The sequence below is a fragment of the Cavia porcellus genome, unplaced genomic scaffold (genome assembly GCF_034190915.1).
Source record: "Cavia porcellus strain 051 isolate PalLab524CR breed Dunkin Hartley unplaced genomic scaffold, mCavPor4.1 scaffold_1, whole genome shotgun sequence".
In the NCBI taxonomy this organism is placed as follows: Eukaryota; Metazoa; Chordata; class Mammalia; order Rodentia; family Caviidae; genus Cavia; species Cavia porcellus.
Genome location: NW_026947484.1, coordinates 194826512 through 194854153, shown reverse-complemented (window position 1 = coordinate 194854153; position 27642 = coordinate 194826512). Strand labels below are relative to the sequence as shown.

General features: G+C 42.0%; 2 protein-coding genes across 15 annotated transcripts in view; one reads left to right on the top strand and one right to left on the bottom strand.

Annotated features, from left to right (window-relative positions):
• Positions 1-415: 415 nt before the first annotated feature.
• LOC100721613 (biorientation of chromosomes in cell division protein 1-like) lies at positions 416-1542 on the top strand. The gene has a single exon (XM_063240552.1). The coding sequence runs from the start codon at positions 416-418 to the stop codon at positions 932-934; it is 519 nt and encodes a 172-aa protein (XP_063096622.1). The 3' UTR covers positions 935-1542.
• A 9257-nt stretch (positions 1543-10799) lies between these two features.
• Positions 10800-27642, bottom strand: part of Aptx (aprataxin) — a 46484-nt gene continuing 29641 nt past the window's right edge. For 7 of the 14 annotated variants that reach the window (XM_063226705.1, XM_063226700.1, XM_003470826.4 and 4 more), the window contains 7 exons: positions 26911-27045; positions 25433-25479; positions 24901-25203; positions 24212-24271; positions 22815-23041; positions 17531-17634; positions 10800-16668 (listed from right to left, as the gene is read on the bottom strand). In XM_063226705.1, the coding sequence (XP_063082775.1) occupies positions 16514-16668; positions 17531-17634; positions 22815-23041; positions 24212-24271; positions 24901-25203; positions 25433-25479; positions 26911-27043 (1029 nt within the window). In that variant the 5' untranslated portion in view covers positions 27044-27045 and the 3' untranslated portion in view covers positions 10800-16513. Of the gene's footprint in view, positions 16669-17530; positions 17635-22814; positions 23042-24211; positions 24272-24900; positions 25204-25432; positions 25480-26910; positions 27052-27137; positions 27213-27642 lie in introns of those variants that run through there. The other 7 variants (XM_013153422.3, XM_063226668.1, XM_013153423.3 and 4 more) reach the window with 3 other exon arrangements.

Below are 27642 nucleotides of genomic sequence, written 5' to 3'. Positions count from 1 at the left end.
AATACTGTGTACTTCAAAAAGTTAAAGAATGTTTTCATCAAAGGCACAAAAAGTCTGAATGTTTTCATCACAATAAGGATAAATGTTTGGGCAGGAGATGTTCAATCTGAACATTACACGGTGTATCCAAGTACCAGGCCATCAAGTGACAGCACATAAACAGGTGTAAATCTTACATGTCGGGTTTTTGCAAAGTAAAAGCTATTCTGGCGGGTGGTCCTGCCTCGGTGACCCACCCCCCCCCCAGCTCACCCCCAGCCCCTGCCCACCCCCACCTCCCCACTCCCGCCAGCACCGTGGCTGCCGCTTCCCGGGCCTCCAACCGCCTTCGCGTCCTCGAGGCCTTAGCCTCGGAGCAGCCGCCCACAGCGCTCCCCCTGCCGGCCGACCGGTCGGGCGTTGGACGGGCGCTGGCATGGCAGAGGGCGGCGGCGGGGCACCGGGCGCGGCAGGCGGAGGGGGGGCGGCCGGGCCAGCCAGCGGCGGCCCCGTCAACCCGGCCTCGCTGCCCCCCGGCGACCCCCAGCTCGTCGCGCTCATCGTGGAGCAGCTCAAGAGCCAGGGCCTGTTCGACAGCTTCCGCAGGGCCTGCCTGGCCGACGTGGACACCAAGCCGGCCTACCAGAACCTGAGGCAGAAGGTGGACAACTTTGTGTCCACGCATCTGGACCAACAGGAATGGAGCCCGACGATGAACAAGAACCGGCTGCGGAACAGCCTGAGGCAGAGCATGGTGCAGTCAGGGATGCTGGAAGGAGGCGTGGACAGGACCATCTCTCAGGTGGTGGACCCAAAGCTAAACCACATCTTCAGGCCACAGATAGAGCAAGCCATCCACGAGTTCCTGGCGGCCAAGAAAAGGGAAGCCGTGCCGGCCCCCGCTCCAGAGCCCGAGAGCCAGGACCCTCCCGCTGTGTCCCAGGACACCTCCTAAGGCCTGGCACACACCTTTCAGAGCTCTACTCTGACCACAGCACCCCGCGCACACTGAATGGGAGCCAGTCTGCTGTGGGAGCGCTGTTCCTGTTTCCCTGCTCAGTCGCAGTTTGAGCTGCCTGTCCAATGGAGAGACACCTAGTAAACACTGCAGAATCAGAAACACTGCAGCAGTGTGACGTGATCCTGAAACAAACTTGTATACTTAGAGATGGAGACTGCACATGGATTTTATAGAGTTTGCACTCTGGGATAAACAGAAGCCAGAGTGAGTCCCAAAGGTAACTTCAAAGCATGAGAGTATGCTTAGCTGGGCGGAGGTGTTTGACAGTGCTGACCTGATCCATGTCTCAGTCACAAACCAGAATGTACAAGTGGATGACATTCATAGGCTTAGAACTGTTGTGATCTTCTTGTGCGTGAATCCTCTAGCCAGTTTCTTTCCCATTGTCAGAGGGGACAAAACATGTAGCTGTGGAGTGAGAAGGAAGCCAGACGTTAGGTAGAGCCACTGTCAGACTTTGTTAGGGCATCTTTCTGTCCTGCAAGGGTTGGTGAGACTTAGACATTTTCTGTTCTCATAGTTGTGTTTTTTTAGAAAAGTGATCAATAAATGGTGTTTTGCAATAAAAGAAAAGTAAAAAAAAAAAATTCTGGGGAGCAGACTAACATTAACATATAAACCAATCTATGAATCTAAACCGTCATCCTTACCCCATTACAAATGCTTGAAGGTGTCAAAGTCAATGTTGAAAGAGTAACCCTAGAAAACCAAAAAGCTTCCCCCAAAATTTAATGGAGGTTTAACATCTGGAAACTTAATATAAAATGTCACATAACGTAACACACAAGGGAAACCACAGGATTCCAAAGAGTGCTTCTTAGTTACTTTTCTTGTTGCTGAGACAAAATAACTAACACTCAAAGGAGGACAGGTTTATTTTGGCTCAGAGTTTATGATAGTTTTTAGTTCATAATTGGCTGGCTCCAAAGTAAGGTGGCATGGCAGAGGGGCATCACAGACAAAAAAGTTTATGGTGGGCAAAAGACAGCAAAATCAGCAAGCATTAAGCAACAAACACAACAACAGCCCACTTTCTGTCCCCTGTATCCAATCTACCTGTCCTTAGCAAGGGTAGCACTCACACCCAGTGTGGGTCACTCTTAATCCTAGAATTCTACCATGAATCAGTCCCAGCATCACATGCTCTAGATCCAGTCACTTTGAAAAGTCCCACCTACAACCATCAAAGGCCTTAGGGGGACATTTAGATACAAACCCTAACAGGTGCTAAAAGACATTAATAACTGCAAATTGGATATTGTTATGAATAACATTTTTGAATAACAAAAATGTATTTGGTATCTCTAAGAAACAGGAGAGATTAAGATTAGAGCAAACAAAAAATATGATACTTTTGTAGATCTAGTGATAGGAAAACCAGAATTACCTTCATGTGTGCCATCCTCAAACTTCATTAGAGCTGGCTTTGAAATTAGTCTTATAGGGTGACTGACTCCGGAGAGTGGTCACGAGTGGCCCTGATATGCCACACAAATCATTAGCCATTTTTGTTTTATCAGGTATAAATATAACTGAATGACAATTGCATTCTTTTGTAATCTATTACTTTCTCAATAAAACTGGGGAGGTTTTTCATATTCCCAAATATGTATTCACTGTAGCCAACTTAGAAATATGCACAACATAACAAGATTTAGCTGGGGATTTAGCTCAGTGGCATAAACGCTGCCTGGCAAGTGTGAGGTCATGAGTTTAATCCCCGGTACCAAAAAGAAAAAAAATTTAAACTATATTCTTTCTATGTAAAGAGGTTCACTAGTTAACATTTAGGATATTTTCTTTCAGCATGAATTTGGGAATGTAAGCACATTTGATGCTTAACAGGGCTAAAAGTTTGTTACTTTACTGTAACAATTACTTCTATGTTCAGTCTTCAAAAGGACATTAGGTACTACTAGAATTTTGACAGATTGTCCAAGCAAGAAATTAAAAATCTGTCTCATTTCTCCAGGGGAAATAGATACCATGCCACTAGTAGCAGAACAATTTTCTCTATGTGGTTTGGAAAAAATGTCCTACTAGTTTATTCAAAATTAATCAGGCTCTGTGGAACACACACACACTCCACTCACATATTAGTTGCTAACCTGCCCTACAGTGTCCATGGATAACTGATTTTTGTAGTGCTTCCCTTGAAATTACATACAAACTGTATGGGGAGAAGTCCAAAACTTTCACCAAATCCACGAGATTTGTGACTCCCTCAAATTATGGTTACTTTAAGTGTATACAGTCCTTTCCTGCTAAATATTCTGGTGCTTTATAGGATTAGGACATTATTCTGTCTCCTTTGAAGCAGAAGACATCTCTGGAGAACACAGATGAAAGCAAGTCCTTCTATCAGAAGGAAGGTTTGTGAGGAACTGGCAAGAAATAAGATGGAAGGAAAATGCAGAACCGGCCCCTGTCCCTGTCCGTGCATCACTTGTGCTACTTTGACAGTGCTTCCTGTAACATTTGATTATCAGCAACTTAACAGCAAACATAGCTACAGAAAAATTGGGCCAGTTTTCAAGAGTATGCCTAGTATCTTCTCCCAGGGCTATCCCCAGGTATTCCTGGGATAGAAAAAAGCATCACTGACTTAGGGTCAAAAAAAAGGGAAGAAATGAGCCAGCATATCTTCAGTGGTTACCAACCATGCATATGGCATGCCTCTAGAGGCCTTTAGCACACGAGTGCCAAAATCAGGCCTCAGCCCTACACTCTTCAACTTTAAGCTCTATTTCCTCCTAGTCAAACTGCCTCCCTGCCATTCAAATGTGTTTGCTCCGTATTCTTATCTTCACATTGGTTTCCCCTCACATTATCTCAATACATCAGCTAAGCTACATCAGCCTTACTGAAATCCCCTTTCATTTTTTATTTTGAAGCACTGATTCAAAAATATAAAAGTTATATAAAATGTCTTTAAAAAAAAAAAGACTTCCGACAAAACTAACCAAAAAAAAAAAAAAACCCTTTGGATTAGAAAAGATTTACTGTACAAATGCTGCCACCTGGCGGTCAAATATGTTTACAAGTAAGATTCCAGGACTCAGCTGAGACTTCCTGATGCTGAATCTTGTTTACTAGTGTTTTAGAGGTCTGACCCTGAGGAGAAGCTTCTATCAGTGATGCTTTTCGACAGCCTATATTAGTGTAATTTGGGGGGCAGTTTCATTATTTCACATAGTTACAAATATATTGTATACACAACTGCATGGCCCTTTTTCTTCATTTAATATTATCTTTTGAGCTTCTAAAATTCACCCAAAATACATTCAATCCTTGGTCTCAACTATAAATATGGAATATTAGTTGTTCTTTTGATAGAATTCATGGGTTAAAATCAGGGAAAACCTTGAAGGAATTCCGCGGTCATTCCTCATTTTTTTGTTTTGTTTTTGTTTTTGTTTTTGTTTTTATTTAAGGAGAAAAGAAAAAAAAGTGAAAGGGTACAAGTTGTACAGATTTACAGAAGAAAAAATGAACAGTAGGAAATCACTAGTTAATGGATTACACATTGCCATCTCAAAAATAATTGTTCAAGTCACAAGACCAAAGCTTGTAGAGTGGACATTCCAACAATGATACTGCAAACAGTTCTGTTCAATGATCCAATAAAACTCTGTGATATCATTTTCTATCTTATACACTTAAATATACATGCAGTTATATCGTTTAGAGCACTTTCTTTTCCTCTCTTTTGTACAATGACCATTACACATTTTGGGTTTCATTGCTCCCACGGTTCTTATTGCTTTTTTTGGAAGAGAGTAAAACCAAATGTGACATAACAGAACAGAATCGGTCAAGTCAAAAGGGTGCACATAATAGATAATGTACAAACATAATACAAGGTGATCAACAATGGTTACCATAATGCCTCCCGCTATCTCTAATAGAATTGCCTATATCACTAGTTATAATACAATTGAACAAAATAGTAAAGAACAAAACCGAAAAAAACAAAACATTGGAGACATTGTAGGTCTTCAAAAGTAGATAAAAGTCAACGAGAATGGGCGTTATAATGAATCTCATTATCTTCTCAGCTGATGCCTAAACTTTCGAACCTGATACTATCCATCAAAACAGAATAGGGGAACATCAGTCAAAAACAAGATGGTGAGAGTAATACAGGGCTTCAAATCGAGATAATAGAAAGTCAAAGTGGGTTACAATATTATATCCTCCTATTTTTTTCCCTTTAATTAAACGGATAAAAATAAAAAAGTAAATAATGGAGTGGAGATTGGGAAAAAAAGAAGGCATAACAGCAAAACAGCGCAGATCAAAACATAACCATTTAAGCAGAATAGTGTTTCACCACCAGATAATTCCGACCTAAAAGTAGTTACCATATTGACTCTTTCCTTGAAGTCCTTGAGTACAACTTCATATACTGTAGCATTAAGTATATCAAAACAATGTAAAACCATTTAAGAGAATGACAGCATTACAGAGTATTTAGAATCGACTAACAGAAAATGAACAATGGTTTCTGTATAATCTCCTTGTCTTTAAAAGGTTTTTGCTTATACTATCGTACATAATAAAATCCAATATGATACAACCTGTTTAGACCATTGGAGACAGAAGAATAAAAGCTAGATGAGACTTCAAAACAAGATGATACTAAATCAGTATTACCTATTAAGATATCATTTTCTCTAAAATAGCTGTTCCTATCATCCAATCTTCTCTGTCTCATTTCTGTTGAGCTCTTTTTCTGTCAGTAGCTGTCAGTTTGTCTTCTTCATTTTGTTCTCTGCTCCATTCGTTGTGGCCTCCCCGCCACCATTTCTGGGTTCTTTGTATTTTTCTTTTTTTAGAATATCCTGCAATACTTTCTGTAGGGTTGAATTGGTGGTTGCAAATTCCCCCAGTTCCTCTTTATCCTGAAAGCACCTTGTTTTTCCATCAATTTCCAGGGACAGTTGTGCAGGATATCTCAATCTTGGCTGGAGATTATTATCTTTCAAAGCTTGAATTATTTCCCCCCATGATCTTCGTGATTTGATGGTTTGTGCAGAGAAATCTGCTGTAATTCTGATGGGTGTTCCCTTGTAAGTGGTCTGTTTCTTGTCTCTTACAGCTTTTAATAGTCTGTTCTTGTATTGAATTTCTGGAATTTTTATTATTATATGCCTGGGTGTTTCTCTGTTAGGGTTGTAGGTAGCTGGGGTCCTGTATGCCTCATACACCTGAGTATCTTTACCTTTTGCTAAATTAGGAAAATTCTCCTGGATTATTTCTGTGAGTAGCTTTTGTAGTTCACTTGTTTGTGTCCCTACTTCTTCTTTTATGTTCTTAATCCTTAAGTTATGGCTCCTCTTATCATCTTCTTGTCTTTGTATTATCGCTGTTTGTTTCTTTGTTATTTTTAAGAAGTTTTTCATTTCATTCTCCCAAATTACAAGTCTGCCCTCCAGCTCAGATAGTCTGTCCTTAGTTTCTTTCAAGCTGTTATGCCAGTCTTGGATAGACTTCTTAATTTCTTGATAGTCCCTTTGAACCTGCTTCACGTACTCTATGCTTTCTCTGTTTTCTCCATCAAACAATTCTCCCCTCTTTTTCTGTTCTTCCATTCCACCATCTGTTTTTTCCTGGGTGGTGCTTAACATTTCTCTAACTATTCTGCATACTTCTAGCTTCAGGTCATTGATAACTTCATTCCTGAATTGGTCTATGAGGCTCTCTATATGGTGTTTAATGTCTATTGGTGCGGTGTCCGCTATTGCCTGTTTCTCAGAATTGGGGGCCGAGGAGCCTTTCTTGTTGCTTCCCTTCCCCATTTTCTCCGTTCCTTATAAAATGCAAGCTTACATAGGAGGCCCAGCTTCCCTGCCTGTCAGCCACAGCCTGATCAAATTGCGCTGGCTAGGTGTTCCCGCCCACCGCTGCGTACCAGGGAGTTACGGACTAGGCAGCCTACGCGGGAGTGACCCCTCCGGGCCACTGTCAGGCTCTGGGATCTGGGTTAGGCCAGCCTACCGAGTCCGCCAGCAGCGTCATGCAGGCCAGGCACTTTTCACCAATCCCGTCCGAGAGGGGAATGTGTGGCTGGAGTCGCCACCACGCCCTGCTATTACAGGACTGCCCAAGCCCAGAAAGTCCTCCACTGGAGTCAAACTGTGGTGGAGTGTCAGTTTCTCTCACTCACCTCGCCACCAGTCAGTGTGCGCCTCCTTGTCCGTCCTGTTTTCGACTCCGTTCGCAGACTCCTGTTCCCAGAGCTTCTGCGTGTCTCTCCTTGCCGAGCCGCTGTGGAGGCAGCCAGCCGCAGAGCGGCGGGAAATCCAAACCGCGGTTTCCAATGGCGCGGGGTCCAGCCTCCACACCGAGACTTTTCTGTTCCTATTTTAGTGCCAGGACTGCATTCCAAGTTGGTTTCTCTCAGCCCAGTTCGTTCCTGAGTCAGCAGAGCATATCTCTACTGGTTCGTGTCTCCTTAGTCCGCATCATTCCTGATTTCTGAGCCGAGCCTTTCAGAGAGCCTCCGGTAGTTGCTGTTAACTATCCGCCATGTTCTTCCGGAAGTCCCTCCTCATTTGTTAATGAAGCAACATTTACACAAGATGTACATTATATTATTAGTGCATCCTCTGATGGCACTGTAAAGGTTATTTTCTACTGGTTCATTTGTGCTCCTTGTTTTGTCTTTGCCTTTGAGGAGACTGCAGTGGTGCTAATGGTGACAATTATGGTGGAATAAACCCTTTTGCTAGTAAGCTGTTTCTGAGACAAGATTAATATTCTGTGGGCAATCTGTTGGCTTGAGGACCCCAAATGTCAAACCTTTATAATCCAAACACACTTCATCATGTTCAGAGAAGAAGCAGACGTGTGAAATCCCAAATGTACATGATCCCCCATTCAGAAGTAGAGTGCTTAAATGTTACCTGGCCATAACATGGCCTACTCACAGCCGAATCCACAAAAGGCGCAGTGGCCAGATAAATACATCTTTTTGTTGCGTGGCCTCACCCACTCCCAAACTCCCGAGTTTAGGACCATCCTAGGTGTTTATAGAGGATCAGGGGGGGTTACGGGGTAGAACTAAGCTGTCTCTTGTTGCTTACTGCTCTTACCTCTTGCCTGAAAGTAGAGGACTGTCAGTCCCTCAAAGGATTTAATTTTTTAAAGAGAGGGGCTCACTTCCTGGAAAAGACAGGAAAAACAGAATATTGCTGGAGATCTTTGACACACTCGTTCATATTCTGAACCTGGTTCCTTTAAATTATTTCCTTTAAATTAAATTATTGTGGTAGCTGATTTAGACATGCTAACACAGCCCTCAGAAGGCAGACCACCATCTGAAATTGTGCTTGGCTTAAGAGTGAACCAGAAATACGAAAGCAGGGCTGTGCTCTCCCTGGAGGTGAATGGGAAGACACACAGGGCTCTTAGTTTAGGAAGGGGCTTGCCCCCTTTGCACTGCACATGGGGGCCTCAGGTTGTAAATGCCACCTAGAGGTGGCTTGTGTAGACCTCTTTGTTTTGTGTTCATTCTCCTTAGTTCTGCCATGAGTGGGTGAAGCACCTCATGGGCCTTTTGAGCAGAAAACATTGAAAGGCTTTAGAACTCTTGACCCCTGCAATGTTCATTTTTTCTTATAGGCAATCTGGAAGCAGAAGGATTGGGGCAGGTGATGGCTTTTACACTAGGGCACTCATAGGGTAACTGTTTCCTTCTGCTCATGAAAATTTATTGAACATCTATGCTGTGCCAAGCTGTGTCAGGCATGGCAGTGCCTCATGAGATGAGTGGTATTTGGATGGTGCCATGCGGTGTTTGATCCATCTCTTCTCTAAGCACACCTCAGACCTCTGGGCTAATTTAACTTCCTGAGTTCATCAGAGCCCAGGACACCAGGAAAACCGGGAGAATTGAAACAGGTGGCTGAGCGGCTTTCACTTTACTGATCCTTGGGTGAGCGCTACTGACTGATCCTGTCTCAGCACAAGCTGCACATTAGACCCATTGGTGCAACTTTCTTTAAAAAGTCTATGCCTCTAGATCTCCCAAATCAGAATTTGAGGACAGGGTCCTCAGCCTAAGAACTTTCCCTTTAGTTTTGATCTTCAGACGAAGTAACCTTCTGGTCACTTTATAACAGAAGCAGTGTAGGGGCTGGGGATTTAGCTCAGCAGCATAAGCGCCTGGCTTGCAAGCAGGCAGTTGTGAGTTTGATCCCTGGTACCGATAAAAAGGAAAAAGACAAAAAAAAAAAAAAAAAAAAAACAGTAGCAGTGTTGACATGTAATTTCATTTCAAAGACAAAAGTAGGACTTCTCTTTAGGGAAAAATTTACAAGAAAAGATCATAGATTTTGAAAGATTATTATTAAATGTGTGACTGTATTTTTTTTCCACTGCTAAGGATTGAACCCAGGGCCTCACATATATTAGGCCAGTGCTCTTCTTCTGAGCACTATATCCTCAGCCATTATTTTATTCTGACACAGGGTTTCACTAAATAGGCTAGGCTGGGCTTCAACTTGTAATCCTCCTGCCTCAGCTCCAAGTAGCAGTGACTATAGCTATCATGGTTTCTGCCACCATACCCAGTGTGACTTTCATTTTGTTTATTCCAGTTAATCAGCAGATAGAAGTACTTACCATATACTTGGCAATCCTGGTTATTTGATTGTACTTAGAATCAAGCAACAAGCTTTGAGTCAGTTTTATAGTAATCTACAAGGTGTGTTGGCATATGCCTGCAAAGCCCACACTTTGGAGCCTGAGGCAGGAGGATCACTGTTTCAGACCAATTTGAACTACATAGTGAATTCAAGGCCAGCCCGAACCGAGACGGAATCTTAAAAGAAAAAAAAAAGTATAATAACTGAAATTTGTAAGTCATAAAATTAGAAATTTTTGTGCGTGGTAGATCTGGAACATGAAGACCACAGAATGTTCAAATACCTTTAAATCCCTAGGCAGCACTGCGGGGACCAACATTACTGTCAACAGTGTGATTCTGCTTCCGAAAACCCAGAGCACTTTGTGGTGTGCAACAGATCGAACACAGTGGTCATCATGAACGTGCAGGTGCAGGTGAGTGCACAGAAAGTACCTCTGCAGAGGACCGGGTCCTGGCTCCCCTGCAACCACGTGATGGTTGGTACTCTGCAAACAGTCTGAGCTATGTTGACTTTTGAGACACTTGCTTACACTATGCTCTACACAACATCTTTTTGGCATTTTGAGGTTACTTCCCTTCCTTCAGGCTGTTTGCAGAGTATGCTCTACTTGTCCTTTAGATAAAGGAGGCTCTGATCTATTTTCAAGCCTTCTGTAGAACCTCACTTTGGATTGTAAGACAGTGGCCTCTGTGTGTTAAGGAGCTACAGGGTGGTGTGGGTTACCCATTTGGGACATCTCCTAGCAAGTGCATGAGTCAAAGCGGTATGCTAACAGGAGAGAGGCAGCAGTGTCCTCCCAGTGTGTACTGGAATCAGGATACCTGTAGTTTCCCAAGCAGTCTCAGTTTTGTGGGCTGGGAGGTAGCGCTGGGAACATCAGGACCATCAAGGTTGAGGTCGTAAGTTCTGAGCACGAGGCACAGGGCTGTTGCAGAACTGGGCTTGGCACCTGGGGGTATTGCCAGGCATGGAGAAGACGCGGGGCTGATTGTGACCCGTTGTTGTGTCTCCACTGTATGAATCCAGAGACCCCAGCAGTGATTCAGAACCCATAGCTGAGAAGGCTGGCCTTCAGTATCTGCCGAGCCAGTGCACCGTAGCCATGGCTGCCGATACATCTGCTGAGCACACTCACTGCTCTCTGCTTGTCTTCTTAAAAGATTTTATTTTGGAAAAAATAAAATTTAACTTTTGTTATTTAAATTTTCTTTTGTTTGAGCAAAGAACTTTACATTCACATTGAAGTTGCAAGAATAACATAGAGAGATCAATGTAGCCTTCCTCCAGCTCCTCCCAGTGGTAACACCTTAAACAACAGTAACATAATTCTCAAACCTAGGAAACAGACGTTAGCACAATGCTGTTAACCCATTACAAGTCATATTGGAACTGCTTCAGTGTTTCACATGCACTAGTATAGTTTTTTAAAGGCAGGAATAGAATGGTCTGTGCTGTTTCAGCACATGTACAAATTCATGTGATCACTACTGTAGTAATGCAGAACTGTGTTATCACTTCCAGAGGGGTTTTCCTTATCCTGTGTCTTTACAGCCCCACCAGCCCATAGCCCTACCTCCCAGAAGCCACTTCTTATTTTTTTTAAAGGGAATAAAACAGAACAACAAAAGTGATAAGACTGGAGACAATCCACAATGGTTAGCATACTGTACACTGTTATCCTCTAAATAGCTGCTCAGAACACCGTGCTCCAGCTTGTGCCGGAATGGGAACAGCCACCCTAAGCCTCTCTCCAAGTCCGTGCCACTTGCGGACTGTGGGGGAGATCCAGGCCTCACCAAGAAGTGATCCCAACAGGGAAACTGTATCATCTTCATTGTTTTGCCGGGCTGCATTTTATTCTCTTTTGTTTTGTTTGATTATGTTAAATCTGATGGTAGGAGCAGCTGTTTCAAAGATAACAAAACACATTATGGTGGCCATATTTGATTTACTGGTGGCTTGTTTTGAAGTCCTTTATTGCATTCACTGTTTCAGTTTTATTGTTTATATTCTATACTGATCTGTTCGATTTTTACTATGTCTGAAAGTATCTACAGCTATTTTGAAAACAACAAAAGGCATTATGGTAACTATTGTTGGTTTCACAAGGTTTTGAAGTCCTGTATCATTTTTACTGGTTTATTTTTTATTGGTTTTCTTGTGTTTTATTTTCCTTGCTTTTATCATTTTTCAAATTTAAAAAATTGTAGCTCAAACCACCAGCTTTAGGTTGCAAAGTCAATCAATACAAGTGTTAAGTTGTTTCTTTAGTTCAGGTGTCATCATCTCAGTCTGTTTCTTTGAATCAACAGGGATTTTAGAGGGCGTGTTCTTCCCTCCCAGCCCTCCCCCAACCCCTGCAGGCCAGCTGTCCATGGAGTGGGGAGCATGGCCTCCTTCCCATTTTTTCCCCAGGCAGCAGGGCCGCACTGTTGAGGGAGAGGCTGCCTCCACTTGTTATTTTAATAAAACTGTGGGATGACCCAACTATGATAAGCAGTCTTGTAGGGTGGCCTCTAACAGGAAATGGCATAGCAGGCTATGGTGGCTCCCACCTGTAATCCCAGCACTCGAGAGGCTGAGGTGGGAGGATCATTGCAAGTTCGAGAGCAGCCTGGGCTACAAAGTGAGCTCAAGGTCAGCCTGAACTGCACAGCGAGACCCCGTCTCAAAAAAGACAAAAAAAAAAAAAAAAAAAAAAAAAAGGAAATGGCACGAATGATATCACAAAAGTGTTTACTGCTTTTTGGTCTCCCTTTTCCCACCAGTACTCCCTTCCTCTTCAGAAGACTCCACCGATCAACTGTAATGTAGCAATAAGTCTGGGTCAAGTAGGTATAGAAAAGGAACATTTTCAGTGATAACAAATAGCCCACATGGGAGACAGTGGTGTAAGACATATAATGTATACCTCGGTCTCTCACTTCTTTTTTCTGGGCCCTCCAAGTCATTATATTTTCTTCTAAAAACATGTAATTTTCAAGGTCACTGAGTAGCCAAGCTAAACAAAGAATACAGAGGTGGTCACCTCACTCACCTGAATTTTTCTTCATTACATCTCACATGGTACACTGCCTGACCGTCTGTCCTTGGTTGCAATTCCTAGTATTCATTTTGACTTTAATATGCTAAATTTTATAGCATTGTTAGTAAGGTGGAAGCTAAATATAATGCTCTTGCAACAACTATTTTTAAAAGGCCACTGAGAGAAATTTATCTCAAGTTTGATTAAATGTTCTGTAATTCTCAAGGACATTGGCTGTGGCCTCAGTTAAGATCTCTGTCTTAAACTAACAGTACACACTGCTACAAGCTATCTTTGGTAGAGTTTGTGCTCCTGACATGCTGTCCCCAAGTACTGCCCCTCCCACTGTCCTGAAACAGGCACAGTGCTGCTGAGCTATCTGCGCAGATGACAGAGTGTCTCCCTGGACATTCATCTTCCTAAAGACTGATTATCTTTTAAATACCTCATGAAGAGTCTGCCAGCTAAGGTTCTGAGTGCCTCAGATCCTCTGAAGATTTCCTTGTGTCTCAAGACACTATTAAGCATGGAGGCTAAACATGAGCCAGCAGCCTGAAACTCCATCTCCAACCATAAATCCACACAACAAAAGACAGAGAGAAACGTCAAGATCAAAGAGCATCCCAGAAACATCCTGAAGGTGAGATCTACCTCTAGTGACCCACTGTGACCCTGGACATCCTGAGCATCCCAAATTTATAGTGATGACGTATTTTTCTAGAAACTTTTAAATTGAGGTTCACAGACCTAAGGAGTCTATGGAAGCGTTTCAATGACAATAAGCTCCCTGATAATATAGACAAAATGTAAATATACTTTATTCTGGAAAGCAGACTTCATGATTTTCAGTTCATTGTTGCCGAATTTAATTTATATTATCTTCTGAACCCTGTGAAAGCATCCAAGTTAGAGCTGCTGGGAGCAGAGAGAAGCAGTCCACTCTAACAGGTAAGCCCAGAATCTGATATTCAGCCATGTCCACTGTGTGACTGAATGCCAGCTGCTAGGGTCTAGAAAGCGTCCCTGAAACTGCAGAACTCTTCACTGATCATCTCAAGTATGATCTGGTCCCTGCAAGAACCACTTGTATCTAAAAACCTCAGAGAAAGACCCCTGAAGAAGAAAAAATGATTATGCTGAGCCTAAGGCTGCCAGCATTCATCATGGGTCCCAGGCTAAGCAGCGAACTGACCTCTGGACAGGGAGAGAGAATGAGAGCTACTGAGAGGAGCAATCATCTGTCCAGACCTGGCCCCCAAAAGCCTGGGACCACGAGAGCTCCCCCTTAACCCTGGTAGAAAGGAAGTGCTCATTGTTATAGTCAGGCACTCTCTTTCAACTAAGCTCACCTGGATCCTAATATAATCTTGACCCTGCAGAGGGAAGGAAAGCCTGCAAATGGCCCAGGCAGCCAACCAGACAATGGCATGTGTGCGGAGAGGCCACAGCCAAATCTAAAAGTTTCAGAAGTACAGGGTCCTTAGAATCCAAAGATTCTTTTATGCTTTAGTTCTCAAATCCTCCTCAGTGTTTTCAAATGTCTATTTGTAGCCCCTAAGATTGAGACTCAGCAGTTTTAGGATAGAGTCCAGATGTTTACACTTTTTAAAGGAAAACCAACTATTCTAATCTCTGGAATTCATAGAGTATATGTTTAGAAAATGTCTAAGAGCCCTAAGGCATCAGATATACATAGAGAACTAGTAGGTTAATTCTCTTTCCCAACTGCCACCAAAATAAAAGCAAAGGGGCTCCCAGTTAGCATTTATAGGGACCTTCTCTATACTAGACACTCTGCTAAACCATACATAGATGATTCTACTGAACTTTTATAGCCCAGCTCTGTTATGTCCATTTTTACATGTGAATACTGAAGTTCCAGAACTTCTCCCCAAGACTCCTCAGTTCTGAGCAGCAGAGTTAGATCTGGCACACAGGTCTGAATCCAAATCTGTACCGCTGGATTGAGGGAAAAGCCCTCAGGCCACAGAGTAAGTGGACAGCCACTGCAAGAGAAGCTCAAACAATGTTTATCCAGGCTCAAAGGTACAGGGTCAAGCCAGAGAAAAGAAGCTAAAGCAGGTGGATTGATGAGGTTACTATTATATTCCTGGAGTACAGAAGGGAAAGTGGACAGATCTGAAAGATGCTGGGTAATGAGAAATAGGCAAGAAGGGCTTCAAAGGAGCAGCTGGCCTCAGGGAAATCAGTAAGGTGCTATAGAAGCTTTTGACTAACACAAGCCCAAGGCCCTGAGTTCTATGATATTTGATGACTAGCCCTACCCTTCATGCACTGAACTGATAGGGAAAATAATGAATTTGATATATCAGAACCAAGACCCTTTGGAGAGCAGTACCATTAACAAAATATTAGGTCCTTGGGCTGGGGATATAGCTCAGCAGCATAAGCAAGCACAAGGTCCTGAGTTCGATTCCCAGTACTTCCCCAAAAAATAATAGTATTAGGTCCCCATCAATTAAAGGGATTTAAAAATAGTACCTATCTCTTAGTTATGTACAGTGACAATTACATAAGAATTTAACTAAAGTGTTTAGCACAGTGCTGAACATCTAAGAATTGGTAAATAGCAGCTCTATAATCATTAATTACTACTAATTACTACTGTACCCAAGCTCAAAGAACAACCTCTGTGGCATTTTATTTGTGACAGATGAGGTCAAATGGGGTCTCTATGGACTGAGGTTTTTTTCCTCCAGACAGGTTAAGGGTATTATTTTTGTTTAGAGCTCAGAAGTGAAAATCAAGGTCAAGTGAGGTACTATACAGTTGTAGTCCCAGTTCTTTGGCAAGCAAAGACAGGAAGACACAAGTTTAAGACAACCTTAAGCAACTTTACAAGACCTGTCTCAAAATAAAATTTTTCAAATAGCTAGGGATGTAAAACAGTGCCATAGTATTTGCCTAGCATGCAAGAGGCCCTGCTTGGTTCAATCCCCAGGATTACAGAGGGGAAAAGGTAAAAACTATCCCAAAATATATCAAAAACAACATTTCCCCTTAGTTTGATATTTTAAAAAAACCAACTTGATGTAACTGTTCTATATAAATTTTCATGCGTGACAACCAATCTTGTCATGTCAGCTGACCTTCCAGCCATTTTTAACTACCTTGAAGTGATGCCTCCCATAATGAACTTTATTTCCAATCAACAGATCCCAACCAGCCTCACCAGCTTCAGCCTCTGACACTGAAACAAAACTCTACTCACCAAAGTCACCTAACCTTACTGCTCACAGTGAAGAACTGACTGGAACAACTTCCTGAGAGGAAAGTACTTAGGTGACCTTGGATAGCAGGAAGTAGAAGGGACAGAATAAACCAAGCCTCCCCATGAAGGAGTGAAGCAGATTATTGCAAAACAGATTAAGATCAAAGAACTGTAACCCTTCAGAGCCTTTAGGATAAACAAGGGATCATTCTAGCCACTTTGATAAAAAGATATCACGTGTCTCTGAAGGAGAACAAAATCATACCACCACCCTGCTGCTTCTATGCCCTGCACTATCAGGAAGTCTGAATGCAGCTGACCACTAGACTGACATGGGTCCTGGACATGGTGCTCACGAGTCTCCCTGCTGTGCTTACCAGAGAACACGTGCATGGAAAACCCAAATTACAAATTCCTAACCCTTCAGTTATTCTGAGTCACCCCACATTGTGGCCTCTCAAGAATAAACTGCTAAAAAAAATAACCTGCAGCAGCATGTTTTAATTCAGGAAATGAGTAGACATTCGCAAGCAACCCAGCACGGAGGCCAGCAATTCACTCCAATTGGCCACGCTCGCGGCAGCAGTTCAGGCTGTGTGGAATCACTTTGTCCAATGCTTCCTGAGATGTTCTTTCAGCTGAGGAATGGAAGGCAGCAGCTGCTGGCACTCATGACAATGAAGAGGCAGCTTCAAGAGCTCAGATGTCCCTTCTCTAACAGTCACTCTGCCAGCCTCTTGTATCATCTTGATCACAGCTGCAAGCAAAGAAGAAAAGCTCAGCTCCTAGCTACTTCAAAAAGTCAATGTAAGATAATCAAAAAGAGAAAACATGAATTCAATCAATATGCCACTTACCTAAAACTAGTAAGCTGAAGGTTAGACTTCACATTAGGAACACGAACTTGATAAGATCCTAAATCTGAGCGGCATACCCTTGAGATATCATTCTTATTTAGCACCCACTTCATGTTACTATGCTAAGAGCTTATCACAGTACTTTACCCCTGGTTGGCCTTGGTAAGTGACAGCTGCTGTCCTTAACATCTCAGTACTAAATTCCATGATGTACACACCAGGAAATGCTTCCTCAATTATACACAGATCTCCTCTGTTCATTAGCCACCCTCCAAGAGGAACCAGCTCCCATACTCAGCCCTACCAGTGGCAAAAGAGATAAAGAATTGCTACAGCCTTCTCAAGTATGAAATTCCAATAATTCTCACAACAACCTTTAGGTCTTCTGTTGCCACAATGAGATTCAATACTTTTTATCCCTAACATAATAGCTTAGCAGGTCCCTCAGAAGGCTTCTCAGAAAAGTAGCAATCATTTTACAAGTCAAATATTACTTTCTTTGAATAGTGTCCTCTTTATAGGGAATACAAAGTTGTCAGTGGGTTTTTGAGGCCATGTGTTTATTTAGGGAAATGAATTAGGAGGCTGGGATATAGCTCAGCAGCACAGCACCTCCCTGGCAAGCACAAGGTCATGAGTTCAATCTCAATACCCAAATAAAGAAAGAAAAAAAGAAGGAAGGAAGGAAGGAAATGAATGAATCAAGCATAAGAACAGCTGTAAAAAATGAAACAAATGTGTAAATTAAAGAATACTATTTACCTTGTGATTCTAGGAAGTATTCTGTATTGAAAGAATTCCAATGTTTTTTGTTTTTCAGGCAAGGAGAATCAAAATCTTGACTGATTACATGAAGGTGTACATGGCTAGTGGAGAGAAAAAAAACTCATTAAAAACTATGGCTTAGGGCTGGGGATTTAGCTCAGTGGCATAAGCGCCTGCCTTGAAAGCAGGCAGTCGTGATTCAATACCTCGTACTGATAAAAAGGAAAAAGACAAAAAAAAAAACCAAAACTATGGCTTAGCTAAAATGACAAACAATCGAAGTATGGATGCACACAATATTGCTAAAGTGCCCATTTTATTCAGTGCACTCACTTAATAATAAGCAAAGGAAAATGAACAGAGCTTGAGATGATAACGCTAAGTGAAGTAAGTCAGACACAGAAAATTAACTATCACATGGTTTCTCCTATTTAAGAAACCTAAAATATAAATAAAAAGCAAAGTAAGAGAAGATGGTAGGAAACAGGTGTAGATTTTTTTGGAGACGGAAAGGAATTAGAGAAAGGGGGAAAAGGAAGAGTAATGAGGGGGAATGAAGGTCAACAATGCACATATATATTTCTCCAAAAAAAAAAAATGAATATAATTGTTATGTATCAGAAACATGTCAATAAAAAAGAATATTTAATGCTCAGTAAGTACTAAAGTCAAGTACTGCTTTAGGTACTGGGAATTTAGCAGTCAACAAAATGGGAAAGGCTTTGGCCTTATAGAACTTATATTCTACTCTGCCTGCCGGATGCTGCCACCAGAAGGCCCTTTCCTACAAGCTCCCAGAGCAGGCAGAGAAGCCAGACAGATCTGCCTCTGCCTGCCAGATGCCACCACTGGAAGTCCCTTTCCCAAAGTGGCCAGCGCAGGCAGAGACAACCAGAGATCTGCCTCCACCTGCAGGGAGCTGCCAAAGGAAGGCTCCTTCCTGCAGATGGCCAGCAGGAGCAGGGACACGCAACCAGGTAAGCCCTGTGCACCTGTAGGGCACCACTGGAGGCCCTTGGTTCCTTCGGGAAGCCATCACCCAATAGCGGGATCAGACAAATACACCCCTGTGTGTCAGCCACCATCGTGGGAGTCCCAGTGTAAACACACAGGTTGAGAGAAGCAGCCCCACCCCCACGCACCCCTGATCATCAGGGAAACCCTAGTGTAGCTGCACAGGTCTGGAGAAGCCTCGTCCATTTCTTATTACCGCCCTGTAAATCTGGAGTTAGAGGAACCCAGGTGTCTGTTCCCTCCCCCTACACCATGGAGGGACAGCCAATATGGGAAGTGCCTGGGGCCCCACAACCAGCTTGTTGGGAGAATGTCAAGATAAAGGAGCAAAAGGCAATCTCAGGCATCCAGCCCACACAGAACAAGACTGGGAGATACAGTCATGGAAGAAAACAGAAGTCACACTCCTGAAATTTCTGAGAAGATAGCAACTGAAGTAAGGAAACAACTTCACAAGGTTGTAAAAGCAGTCAAATCAGAAATAATGTCTCAGGTGAAAGAAGAAATCACAAACATACTGAAAGAATTGTTCAGCAGGTCTAAAGAACTGTTCAGCAATAAAGAGGAGCACAGAAAAATGATGGAAACCTTGAGTGAATGTAGAAAGGAATTACAATGCATGAAACAGATTCAAAGAGAGATGCAGGAAATTAAAAATTCAATTGAAAGCTGGCAAAACCACTTGAAAGACACTAAAGATAGACTTTCAAACCTTGAAGACAGGATTGTGAAAGGAACCACCTCTTAAAAATAACATCGAATCAGGAAATAACAACTCATTGGCTGCAAGATGATGCAAAGAAGCACAATGTAGCTTGCCTCGGGCCAGCGATAAAAAGAAGCATGGGAAGAGTGGATCAAGAAATAAGATCCATCAATACACTGTACACAAGAAACACATTTAACTGGAAAGGAAATTCACAGACTGAAAATCAAAGGAGAGAAAACAATTGTTCTATGTGACAGGACACCAGAAGAAAAAAAAAAGCAAGAGTAACTTGCCCATCAACCACAGAATGGATAAGAAAGATATGGTATTTTCATGCAGTGGAAAGCTACCCAGCTATAAAGTAGAATAATCTCAAGGCTCCTACACAATGGACCCAACTAAAGATCATGTTCATGGGTGAAACAGTTTGGACTCATACACATGAACCCTCGCATAAGAAAGAGACACAATCATAAACATCAAGCAAAAAATCTTTGGCAAACAATAATAGCTTTAATCTAATCTTTTTTTTTTTAAATTAGGCTGGGTGTGGTAGCACATCTGTATAATCTCAGTACTTGAGAAGCTGAGGCAGGAGGGTTGCTGTGAATTTGAGGTCAGCTTGAGCTACAAAGTGAGCTCAAGGCCAGTAAGACTCTGTCTCAAACACACACACACACACACACACACACACACACACACACACACACAAACACACAGACAAACCAAACTAAGAAACATCCTACCAAACCAACTAGTACTCATCAAAAAATGTCAAGATCAGTCCAGGGATATAGCTCAGTAGCACAAGCATCTGCCTGGCAAGCACAAGTCCTGAGTACAATTCCCATTGCCAAAAAATAAAAAAGTAAAAGGGCTGGGAATGTAGCGCTGCACTAGAATGCTTGCCTAGCATGCAGGAGCCCTATATTCAATCCCCAGTATCACAAAAAGTGGTAGTGGCAAAAATCACAAATACCAGGGGGGAAAAGGAACTCTCAGATCAGGGGAGATTAAGGAGACAACAAATAAATACAATGTGAAATCCTGGATTAGGGGCTGGGGATTTAGCTCAGCGGCATAAGCACCTGCCTTGCAAAGCAGGCGGTCGTGAGTTCGATCCCTGGTACCGATAAAAATGAAAAAAGAGACACACACACACACAAAAAAAAGAAAAGAAATCCTGGATTAGATGCTGAAGCAGAAAAAGATTCTATAGGAACAATGCATAAAATAGGATCTACTCTACAGTGTAGTTATTGGTGGGTATTATGGAAAAAGTCTTTACACCGCTTCATACTTTTTCTTTTGGTACCAGGGATTGAACTCACAACCTCAAGCTTGCCAGGCAGGTGCTTATGGTGCTGATCTAAATTCTTGGCCCTTTTGTCTTTTTGAGACAAGGTTTCATTGGGTAGCTCAGGCAGCCTTGAGCTCACTTTGTAATCCAGGATGGCCTCAAACTTGCAGAGACCCTCTTCCCTCAACCTCCTCAGTGCTGTGATCACAGGCATGTGCTACCACGCCCACGTTCATACTTTATTTTTGCATTTTCTAAATTGAAAATATTACATTTGCAGAAAAAAATTATTACTTTCCCTTTCTTTTTTTTTTTACTTTCCCTTTCTATCACACTGATTTACTGAGAACTTTTATGTCATAGTGATCATAAAAGGGTATGTAAATGGCAACTGTCCTGCCTATGCATTTTGCTCTTGACACGGTCCTTAGCACAGTCACAAAGGAGAAAGGTTCAGGCATCATGACTTCTATGTGAAAAGGGCTTAGTGGCCAAGGACTCTGTCATACGGAAAGGGAGAGAAGAGCTGTAGAAAGATTGTATTTGGTTAAAGCAGCCAGTAATCTAAGTAATAATTGACCATCTAACTAAAATGTCAGTGTTGGTGGTTCAAAAACAACTGAAGGGGTGCTGGGGATTTAGCTCAGTGGCATAAGCGCCTGCCTTGCAAGTGTGCGGTCGTGAGTTCGATCCCTGGTACCAATAAAAAAGAAAAAGACAAAAAAAAAAAAAAAAAAAAAAAAAACTGAGGGAAACCTTAGCACATGACACAACATGGATGAATCCTGAGGGTCTTACACTAAGTGAATTAAGCTGGTTACCAAAGGGCTAATGCTGCATGATCCCACTTATATGATGTACCCATAACACTCATATTCACAAATACAAACAGTACAATGGTGATTGCCAGAGACTAAGGAGCGGGAGAGTGGAGAATTACAATTTAATGAGCAGAGTATCAGTTTAAGAAGATGAATAAATGCTGAAAATGGATGGTGCTGACAGTTGTACAATGAGAATAGGCTTAATTGCAATGTATGTGCATTGAAAAGTGGTTTAAAAGTGGTTTAAAGTGGAGCTAAGTGCATAGCTAAGTGGCAGCAAGTGTGTACTTAGCATGCATTAGGTTCAATTCCCAGGACCAAAAAAATTCTACAAATTTTGAAAATCTGATTATCTTACCACTGAGCCCAAAAGAACCGTAGAGATCTGCCTGGTTGCACTGTTTGAAAAGAATCGGTCATTCCTTTCCAAATCATTCTGGGTATATGCCAAAAGAAAACAGCCTCTACACTTCTTTTCATATTATTTTAAATCTCACATATACTAAACTGTCATTACAAAAGTCTATAATGTTTGTTTCCCTCAAAACAACCATCTTCAATCATTTTGGGTTACTGTTTTGTTTTGTTGTGTTAGATATTTTGAAACAGGGTCTCACTTTGCAGTACAGGCTAGCTTTGAACCTACTGTGTAGCCCAGACTGGTCTTGAACTCACAGTGATCATTCTGCCTCAGCCGGGGCCCCATGCACTGGGATTACAAGAATATGCCACTATGCCCAGTTTGGCTGCAGATGATTTTGAAAAATGTAATAAACGCCTCTGGCAACAATTCTTCAGGTAAAAGTAACAAAAGCTCCCTCATCTAGTTCACATTAGGCCCTCAAAGGTCTAAACTTTCAGAGGAATGAAGAACTACGTGGGATTGAATTACAGGTAGAACAGGAACTCAAGGGTCACAAGTAAGTCAGGCAGAAGAGTGGAAGCTTCAGCCCACTTGCCTTAGAAACATCTCACCCTGCTCTACTGTGCCTCAAAGCTATCAGTAGTGGGAAGTGGCCGAAGTTGGAGCTCGATCAGACGTGCAGCACTAGAGCAAGACTGACTAGAAAATAAAAAGCACCCAAGGCAAGCCGCGTGAACAAGCCGCTCCAGCTCCAACAATGTGGAGAGCCTGAAGCAATCCAAGCAAACAGGTTGCTAGGCAGAGTGGTGTCATGTGACATCGCCTTGCTGCGTGTGTAAACAAATAGACAGCAGTCTTTGAACAGTCCCTTTTCTCCAATCAGGAGAGGAGGCTCTACCTGACTTCAGTTTTCTGTATTCTGACTCTCATTTTTATTTCATCATTCTCTACCACCCTTCACCCTGAAAATTTTTAGAACTGCGCTGAACTCAGCAATTAGTACACTCAGCAAGCCCAGGCTGACCACCTCCACAAATCCAAGAGGCACTAGCACCACTCAGAACACTTACCTCATGCTGGGAATGGCATGGTAGCCCAATCGGAAGCGGAGCTTGCTGGACCCAGCAAAATCTGCAATCACCTTTTCTCCCACAGTGTGCATATGTTTCAGGAGTTCAAGATGTTCTCTAGTCACAGCTTTCAGACTGGAAATGGAGGCCCATGGTAAGACCAGCCAGTGATAACGAGCCTTAGGGTACTTATCCTTAATCACCACCACCTGTTCATCTTTGTAAACCTACCACAAGGGCACAAGAAAAAAGGAAACAACTACTAAGAATATTCCGTGTCCCAGATACTGTCACATTCATTAAGTCAATTATTCCCCACAACAAGCTTGCAGACAAGATTTTAGTATCCCAATTTTAAAAGATGAGAGCACTGAGAATCAGACACATTGAGAATGCCAAATACAAGTCACATAATTATTAAATACAAGTCACATAATTACACAGTCTAGGATTTCAATTCAGATCAAACAGATTCCAAAGTCTTTGCTTTCAACCACCACACTGTACAGAATACACAGAAGATGCAAAGTACAAAATAGTGCTCATGGATCTGATGCTAAAAACCTGCAGGAAGCCAGGCATAGTGGCACATGCCTATAATCCAACCTGCTCAGGAAGCTGAGGCAGGAGCTTAAATTGGAGGCCAGCCTGGGAAACTTAGCAAAACATCAAAATAAAATAAAAATATCTCAAAATAAAACAAAGAGTTGGGAGTGTAGTTCAGTAGAAGAATACTTGCCTACCATGCACAAGGCCCATGGTTCAAGCCCCAATACTAAAAAAGAAATCTCTGCAGGCATAAATTCAAACACATCCAATCTAATGTATCAGACACGGACACATGTGCATGAGTTCTGAGGAGCCTTACAGCCCTGGCCCCTTGTCAACCAGAATGAACTGAAACAGACCTCAAAGGCTCCTCTAAGGTGGCTGTATTAGTCCTAGGTCAATGAGCTACTAGAGTCACAATACAGTGCCTGATGCTCCCTTGAAAGGGCCCAGGCAAAGGTTAATATGACTTCTCTTACTAGTATCCAGAAGTTTAAAAATAGAAAATGTACTATGATGAATGTAATCATTATGTACTGTAAACATGTACTAATAAAAATTAACTTTTTAAATATATACTTTTTTTATTTAAAATCCATTTTATTCAAACATAAAAAGGAAAAAAATACATAAAATATATACATAGATAAATAAAAAGGGATATTCTTTTGAAGAACTTAACTTCTCTCCAAAAACTCCAGTTGCTATCTTATTGCTGAAGCCACTTATTCTCACAGAACAGTCCAATAAAACAAATCTCACTTCTTTAATTTCATTTATAATCATGGCCTCTGTGAGTGATCCTGTAAAACATGAATTGTACTCTACCTACAAAACTTTATTCTGACCTGCATTTTGGGATCCTGCATAGAAATCTTCAAGCCTTGACTCCAGTGGTTCAGTGATTCCTAAACACCACCAACACAAAAAGACAATGTAAATTCTAAAATGCTAATAATTAAATCTGCTTTTAGTAAATACTGTGCAACAGCAAAGTCCAACAAACCTGAAAGTAAGGTTAGTTTTTAAGAATTAAACTACACCTCCTTTTCTTCAATCTGGAACTGTAAGCCAACCCCACAGTATACCTATATTCACAACTGGGTGTCTGGACAGAGATCAGAAATGCCTGAGCATGAATCACATCTCTGTGGCCCTCACTCTCCAACCTGAGCAAGTCTGCCAATTTAACATCAGCACATGAATCTCATAATACATGAAAAGCATCCAATGCTAACCCTCTATAGATATATAAACAACTAACCCATTCTACTTGTTCAGTGTTAAGTATTTACTGCCATTACTTCCCTACCTTCCTTCAAGTGGCTTACCTCACAAACTCAAAAGAAAAGCATTTAAAAGGTCATTCACCCAAATTTTCATGCCACAAACAAGTGACTCTTTAATCATGGTTGAAAACTCTCATTATGATTAATAACCCTGTGTATGTGCCTGGGCTTTACAGTACACAAAACAATTAAGCAGTCATAATATCTCATTTAACTGCCACATCATCCATCAGTCACACTGCCCTCACCTTTTTGGTGGATGCATCTTTCTCCTTCTTTGAAGGCACAGAACATTGGCTCAGACTGCTCCCAGGATCAAGCCCTGTCCCAGAGGCAGCTCTCTGAGCAATAACCCTTTCTATAGAGTCACTGTTGCTTGACCTCTTTCTCTTTCTGTGTGTTTCTAGGCCAGCGCTCTTTGCCTCTTCCTCAAACTCTATAATATATGGATAAAGTTCATTCACCATGTGGAGAACCTGGCCAGGCTGCAGCTTCATCTCTTGGTCCTTCCCAATGATGACTGAGTCAATGCTGGTGGGATTGATCCCTACCTATGGAATAATCAAAAAATAACTATAGTAATAGAAATAATACATTAGTAATACAGCTGCTAATATGTTAACCACTTACTGGGTATCAAGAATTGTGCTTCATGTTCAGCTATATTTCCATCACTTCCACACCTACCAGAGAAGCCTTTTTGGCTAGTACACACACTCTGAAAGCAACACCACAACAAAATCATCAAGTAAAAAAAGGAAATTCAAGGTACCCACATACCTGCTTCACTTTGACATATCCCTTGTTATACTCTGCTTTCAACTGGACTGAAAAAGATTGAAAATTTTTAACCACAAATGCAACAAAAGTCAGACATCTAGTCCTATCTTCCCAAAAGGACAATGAAGTTATACAGATCTTTCCTCTAAAACCTAGGAGCAACTGCCTGATAAGCAGGTGGCTGGGGCTCCAAATCCCATTTTGTAAGAGCTCCAAATGCTTCCATAAAATATCCATCAGTGTATGTACCCCTTTAGCTATTGCTAATATCCTACCAGTTTCCTCCTTCCAGAACTCCTGGCCCCCTTAGGATTATAGACACTCCTAGCAGGAAAGCACAAGCTCTTGGCTCAGGATTAAATCAGGCTTCCACTATATAAAACACAACAATCAAACTGGATACAGTGGTGTATACCTGTAGTGCCAGCTAATAACAAGGCTAAGAAATAAATAAGAACCCAGGAGTTCAACATGAGCCAAGGCAATACAACAAGACCTTATTTCAAAACAAAACAAAAAATAAAATCAATTTCTAGATGCTTTCAACAGAGAAAGAGGTAAAACATGTTCCTGGAAAACAGAAGTTCAACTGGCCTTGAATGGAATGCTTTAGGAATAGCAATACAGAGACAGAAAATTCTACGTATGTGTGAGAAGAGGTAACATTATTGAGCACTTCCATTCAGAAAAGTGAACAGACTATGTAGAGTTGAGGCAGGGAAGGGAAGAAGACACACTGCTGTACACCAGGGACAACACACAGAAAGCAAGCTGACACATGCCCCTACTGTTGCCGCAGTGACGAGGAGAATCAAGAGAAGTGGCAACCACTTCTATGCCTTGGGCCTTTTCAGGGCAAACACAGCTTTAGTTTTTCCTTCCACTTGGACCAGATCACACAGGGAAATCCATAAGCAGTACTAGACTCCAGATCTCTAAGTCCGGAATCCTCAGACTATGGGAACATGCTACAGGTGGCAATGAGCATGCCCAAAGTTTACAAGACAAAATGAAGTACTGCACTTAGTAAGTCCTGGGAGTAAGGACTTTCCTTAAGACCTATGAGAGGGAAGGGTTGGAATGCCATAGTCTCATAAAGACATTATCTCTGTGTGAGGTAATATGTAAAGGATGCACCACCCCACTGCTCCTCAGACGTGGCTTCAGCCCAGAAACTCCAGAATTTACTACCATCTCCCCAGGCAAAGCAAAGCAAGGCACAGGGCTTTCTCTACCACACCACTGCAATAGGATGGAGCCTGCCTGTTCCCCACAATTGCCTAAGCTGGCCTGAATGGGAGGACAGAATGAAGAATAAATGAGGCCCTAACATTGGCTAAAAAGCTGAGTCCTCGAGTTTGGGACCTTTCTTTTTATAATAGGTTTTCCCTTCAAAAGCATCTGGCAATGTGTATGTTTGGTTAACACTATCTTCCAGAACCAAACACAGTAATCTCCACATTCTTACAAACAGTTACCTTGCTGCCGAGAACATTTCTTATCAGTGATCTCAGTCTCTGGGCCACGCCCAATCACAATTGCTTCTGAGTGCGGAAGTTTGATTCGCTGGTGCCGGCTGTCCTGTCTCACCAACCAGCACACTCGCATCATGGCTGTGAAAGACAAAACAAGAAACTGCTGGAAAAGCACTTCCATTAGCAGCAGTCCTCCAGCGACTCTGCATATAATTGCTACCACTGCTCACCTTGAGGCAGTTGACTCCACCTCAGTCTCAACTTCCTAACTTGTAACTGTGATAATGACAAGACTGGAGAGGCTGCTGAGAGGATTAAATGAAATGATACAGGTAAATATTTACCTCCCTGACTTAATCATGCTAAGCAATCAAATGTATGTCACACATTTATTGATATGGTCTCTGTGCTGGACATTAGACTATATGCTAAATCTCCCAGGGGTGAATAAAATATCATCCCTATATGTGAGGAACTCAGTGCAGTACAAGACAGACTCAAACACTAATTATTACAATATAAGCACTATTAAGAGTAACAAAATATAGCATTAACCCAGTGACTAACACCACTTGAAGAAAGTATTACAAAAGATTTCATGAGGAATTCATGAGTATTTATACAAGGTTGGCTGGGTTGGGTTGGGTTTGAGACAGGTTTCTCTAGGTACTTTTTAGCCTGGCCTTGAATTACCCAGGGTGGCCTCAAACTCATACCAATTCTCTTGTTTTAGCC

Bases quoted from the DNA above. Each gene is read 5' to 3' on its own strand.
- LOC100721613 (XM_063240552.1), top strand. From the start codon at position 416: ATGGCAGAGGGCGGCGGCGGGGCACCGGGCGCGGCAGGCGGAGGGGGG.